At 45.1% G+C, this 6,000-nt stretch overlaps 1 protein-coding gene across 1 annotated transcript in view; it reads left to right on the top strand.

The window, feature by feature from the left end:
* The first annotated feature begins 517 nt into the window (after positions 1-517).
* Positions 518-6,000, top strand: part of MINDY2 (MINDY lysine 48 deubiquitinase 2) — a 115,646-nt gene continuing 110,163 nt past the window's right edge. The window contains exon 1 of the mRNA XM_075345726.1: positions 518-1,176. Coding sequence (XP_075201841.1) covers positions 622-1,176 — 555 coding nt within the window. The 5' untranslated portion in view covers positions 518-621. The remainder of the gene's footprint in view (positions 1,177-6,000) is intronic.

Here is a 6,000-nt window from a genome sequence, read left to right as displayed (position 1 = left end):
TCCGGTCCGGGCAGCAGCAGGGTCCGGGCCGCAGCAGTGACCGGTCCGGGCAGCAGCAGGGTCCGGTCCGCAGCAGGGTCCGGGCAGCAGCAGGGTCCGGGCCGCAGCAGGGTCCGGTCTCCTGAGCAATGAGCTGTAAACTATAAAAACTACGAGTGTGATTATCGGGGGAACGGGGCGTAGTAATACCGCGCTGCTGGTTATACCCATCTCATACAGCTGACATAATAAATGAATTTTTGGTGCTCAGAATCCATCACCATTCCTTATAGAGCAGAGCCCTGATAAGAGCGGGAGGGCCGGGCTCATAATGAAGGGGGAACAGCAGTCCGCCTGCTTGGGACACAGCAAACAGAAGTAGCGTTCTCTGTGTGTCCACACCGCTCTGCAGCATGTAGGACATGTAGGACGGCAGGCACTGGCTGCACATGTCCCCTCACACACGCACAAGACACTCACAAAACTTTATTGATAACGTGAAGGTGAACACTGGCCCCGCCTCCCGTACGTCCGGAGCTTCCAGCTGTGACGTGACGTCAGGAGGGGCGGGGCTGGCATGGCTGCTGGGCCAGCTGCTGAAGAGCCGCTGCGGTCCCGGTAAACAGCAGGCGACTCCCGGTGATGGAGAGCCCGGGGGCAGCGGCAGGCTCCGGTGGCGGTGTGCTGGCGGAGGTCTCGGAGGCTGCGGCCTTGGACCCGGGGCTGAGAGATGCGGAAGCTCCGAAGCCGTTGTGCTCCGGGGAAGGCAGCGCCCGACAGACAGTACCGGCTCCAGGGAGCGGAGAGGCGGCGGCTGCAGGAGGGCAAGAGGCCGTGCAGGCCCAGGCCTCGGAGCACAGTCCTGCTGGGGCCGCGGCAGACACTGGAGCCGCTGCCCTCACTCCGGAGGAGCCCAGCAGCAGTGGGCAGAGCATCCCCGCAGCCTCCCAGAGCCTGGACTCCCTGGAGTCCTTCTCCAACCTCATCTCCTGCCCCAGCTCCGAGCTGATCAGTGAGGGGGCCGAGGAGGAGGACGATGCCAAGGAGGCGCAGGCCAAGGACAGGTTCCCGGGACAGCCCGTCTACCACATCAAGTGGATCCGGTGGAAGGAGCAGAGCACCCCCATAGTCACCCAGAACGAGAATGGTCCGTGCCCACTGCTGGCAATCATCAATGTGCTACTGCTGGCATGGAAGGTACCTCGGCTGTGGTGCGGGGGTGGCAGGGAAGGCATGCTCTACAGGTGGCCATACACACTGGGTGCCCCTCTCCCGTACACAGGTGTCTATATATTACACAACCATCACTGGCCGCCTGTGTACATGTATGCAAGTGTTATATGACTGGCCGCCTGTGTACATGTATGCGAGTGTTATATGACTGGCCGCCTGTGTACATGTATGCGAGTGTTATATGACTGGCCGCCTGTGTACATGTATGCGAGTGTTATATGACTGGCCGCCTGTGTACATGTATGCGAGTGTTATATGACTGGCCGCCTGTGTACATGTATGCGAGTGTTATATGACTGGCCGCCTGTGTACATACATGTATGCGAGTGTTATATGACTGGCCGCCTGTGTACATACATGTATGCGAGTGTTATATGACTGGCTGCCTGTGTACATGTATGCGAGTGTTATATGACTGGCCGCCTGTGTACATACATGTATGCGAGTGTTATATGACTGGCTGCCTGTGTACATGTATGCGAGTGTTATATGACTGGCCGCCTGTGTACATGTATGCAAGTGTTATATGACTGGCTGCCTGTGTACATGTATGCGAGTGTTATATGACTGGCCGCCTGTGTACATGTATGCAAGTGTTATATGACTGGCCGCCTGTGTACATGTATGCGAGTGTTATATGACTGGCCGCCTGTGTACATGTATGCGAGTGTTATATGACTGGCCGCCTGTGTACATGTATGCGAGTGTTATATGACTGGCCGCCCGTGTACATGTATGCGAGTGTTATATGACTGGCCGCCCGTGTACATGTATGCGAGTGTTATATGACTGGCCGCCCGTGTACATGTATGCGAGTGTTATATGACTGGCCGCCCGTGTACATGTATGCGAGTGTTATATGACTGGCCGCCCGTGTACATGTATGCGAGTGTTATATGACTGGCCGCCCGTGTACATGTATGCGAGTGTTATATGACTGGCCGCCCGTGTACATGTATGCGAGTGTTATATGACTGGCCGCCCGTGTACATGTATGCGAGTGTTATATGACTGGCCGCCCGTGTACATGTATGCGAGTGTTATATGACTGGCCGCCCGTGTACATGTATGCGAGTGTTATATGACTGGCCGCCTGTGTACATGTATGCGAGTGTTATATGACTGGCCGCCTGTGTACATGTATGCGAGTGTTATATGACTGGCCGCCTGTGTACATGTATGCGAGTGTTATATGCATGGCTGTGGAGTCGGTAAGCCAAACCTTTGACTCCGACTCCTCAATTTCCCTTGCACCGACTCCTACGTATAATGCTTATAGTTAAGTGAAAAATTTATTGCAGTACAATGTGAACATCAGACATTTAATTATTTTTATCATACAATAATCAAGATATTTAGATCGAACATAATATTATATATAAAAATTTATCGGAATACAACTTTAGAACACAAACTAATGAATTGTAAATATGTAATATATAGTAGATATATATAATTATATATATAAAATTATATATATATATATAATTTTATATATATAATTATATATATCTACTATATATTACATATTTACAATTCATTAGTTTGTGTTCTAAAGTTGTATTCCAATAAATATATTTTATGTTCGATCTAAATATCTTGATTATTGTATCATAAAAATAATTAAATGTCTGATGTTCACATTGTACTGCAATACATTTTTCACTTAAATATAAGCATTTTACTAAATGTTTTATTATTTAGTATGTTTTTTATGAAAACTGTTTTTGCCACTTACATAGTTTATTATATAGTGTTATATATAACACTACTGTATATAAGAACCTATGTAAGTGGCAAAAAACAGTTTTCAACAAAAACATACTAAATAACATTTGTGCAGTCCATGAATTTGTTAGAAATAGATTTGCTTCCATCAGATCCTCCTTCGCAGATGACCTCAAATCTGACCTAATAATTTTAAGGCTAGAGAACAACCTCTCTACAGTAACTTGGGTTGGAGGTAAAGCCGTAACCACATGGTTACAACATCTCTAACAATTTCCGGGTATAAAGGAATTGCCTCATGCACAGTCAGTTTTGATGAATGGTTGAATTTTTCTATTTCTTTGACCAGATTTCAGCAAAATTTTTCACTTGCTCTCAATCTGCTGCTATAGGAGACGGAGTGAAATCTTTTTCCTTGCGGCAACACTTTGCTGCTCCATGTCATCCAAATACTTGTCAAAGTTAAACTCCTCATCTGATGAGATGAAGATATGGCAGCAGTAGCACTGTCAGGACCCAAGTCCTCTTGCGCCTGGCAGTCCTGTAGTTGCTCATCCTAACTGCTACCTCACTCAAAGCTTCTTTTCCTTTAGTAAGCTGTTGATCATCAAGCAGTATACGATGACTTGGGTCCACATAAATAGCTGCCAGAAGAATGTTATTTTCCAATAGCTGTGTCTCTCTCCATTGCATTGAAGCAGAAATGCTATCTGCGATTAAACCTCTTCTTTGGGACAGGCAAAATAGCAAGTTCTTCCACTCCCTTATGAAAATGCCAGGAGTTAAATCCTCTGCTTGTAATTTATTAGTCACGGTAAATGGGTGATTAAGCAATTCCTTCAATTCAGCCACCTGTGTCCATTGACCTTCATTTAATGTTACTTGAGGGTTCACCATATCTATAAGATACGATTTTAGTTCAAGCTCAGTCATTAAGTGCTGCCTCACCGAGTGGCTTGATCAACAATTGCCCCTTTCCCAGCACGTCTCTTCAAGATGGAATCAATTTTAGGGGATCTGGCGGCAATAACCAACTTCCTCACTTTTCCAATTAGATTTCCAGCATGTCCGCCCAGTTTCACACATCCGGCTTTTCGCCGGTTTGGCGGATGCGGCGCACACCAGTACAGTACGATACAGTACAGTGGCAGCGTCGCAACTTCCGGGTCACATGCTCCGGTCACATGACAGTATGTGACCGGCGTTTGTCGCGCTGCCACTGTACTGTATACACTGTACTGGAGTGCGCTGCATCCACCAAACCGGTGAAAAGACGGATGTGTGAAACCGGGGTCCCTCTTGCAGACTCTCTCTTATTGCCAGCTGCAGCGTGTGCACAACACAGCGCATGTGATGAATATGAAAGTGTTTTGAAGCAGCTTCAACAAGATCATCTAATCCTAAAGTATCATTTTGCTGTTCTTCTGTTGTAATATCTGTTTGTTCCTCAGTTACATGAACTGCACTGTGGCCTTCCATCTCACACATACTAAATCCTAAATTTTCTTCTAGCTGTTGCTCATTACTCTCATTCATCAGTTTAATTGTACTTATGTTTGAATCGTTGTCCGTTACAATGGCAAGAACCTGTTCTTTTTTGAGTTCGTAATCTTGCAGAACTTTTTCCACTAAGGCCTGGAGAAACTGGCCGGTGTGATGAGCTTTACTATCTTTTACTGCCAGTGTCTTGCTAACAATTTCTTTCTTGTCACAAACATATCAAACATTGATGGCAAAATAGTTCAGTGAAATGCAGTGACTGGCATCCCAGCAAAGGCGATGGGTTTCAAGATATGACATTCAGACACATCGTGTTGCGAGGATCCTCACAAAGAATGAGCAGTCAGTTTGTGTGGCCTTTTTCTAATCTGCTTTTGCAAGCATTATTTATGAGCTCAAAAACCTTTCAGGTGATGCGGTTTTTTAAAAAGCTGATCTGCTTTTGCAGCTGAAAAACGTATCCTCAAAAAACGCAACAAAAATGCTGTGTGAATGTAGCCTTAGATCAGGAATAGAACAGCCATTTATAGGACATTTCATAACTTTCCCAAATTCCTATGAAAAAATATTCAGCACATTCTGCATTGCACTACTGTACCCAATTTATTATATATTTTAGGAGTCGGAGTCGGTGAATTTTATACAGACTCCGACTCCACCAAAATGAGCTCCGACTCCCTCCCTGGTTATATGACTGGCTGCCTGTGTACATGGAGACAGGTGTCTATATATTACACACAGACACACATCACTGGCTGCCTGTGTACATGTACTCAAATATCTATATTACACCCACATATACATCACTAGCTGTCTATGTATATGTATGCAGGTATCAATATATATTACACTCATTCACATGTATATTACACACATACATCACTGGCTTTCCATATACATATATACAGGTATCTGTATATTACACCCACATATATAGTCCACATATCTATCACTGGCTGTCAATGTACAGTGCTGGCCAAAAGTATTGGCACCCCTGCAATTCTGTCATAGAATACTCAGTTTCTTCTTGAAAATGATTGCAATCACATTCTTTGGTATTATTATCTTTATTTAATTTGTCTTCAATGAAAAAGAAAAAAAAATTGTCATAAAGCCAAATTGGATATAATTCCACACCAAGCATAAAATGGGGGTGGACAAAAGTATTGGCACTGTTTGAAAAATCATGTGATGCTTCTCTAATTTGTGTAATTAACAGCACCTGTAACTTACCTGTGGCACCTAAAAGGTGTTGGCAATAACTAAATCACACTTGCAGCCAGTTGACATGGATTAAAGTTGACTCAACCTGTGTCCTTGTGTGTATCACATTGACCATGGAGAAAAGAAAGAAGACCAAAGAACTGTTTGAGGACTTGAGAATCCAAATTGTGAGGAAGCATGAGCAATCTCAAGGCTACAAGTCCATCTCCAAAGACCTGAAAGCTCCTGTGTCTACGGTGCGCAGTGTCAGCAAGAAGTTTAATGCCCATGGCACTGTGGCTAACCTCCCTAGATGTGGAAGGAAAAGAAAAATTGACGAGAGATTTCAACGCAAGA

This window comes from Anomaloglossus baeobatrachus, chromosome 4 (assembly GCF_048569485.1).
Source record: "Anomaloglossus baeobatrachus isolate aAnoBae1 chromosome 4, aAnoBae1.hap1, whole genome shotgun sequence".
Classification (NCBI taxonomy): Eukaryota; Metazoa; Chordata; class Amphibia; order Anura; family Aromobatidae; genus Anomaloglossus; species Anomaloglossus baeobatrachus.
This window is presented reverse-complemented; position numbering and strand designations above follow the sequence as displayed.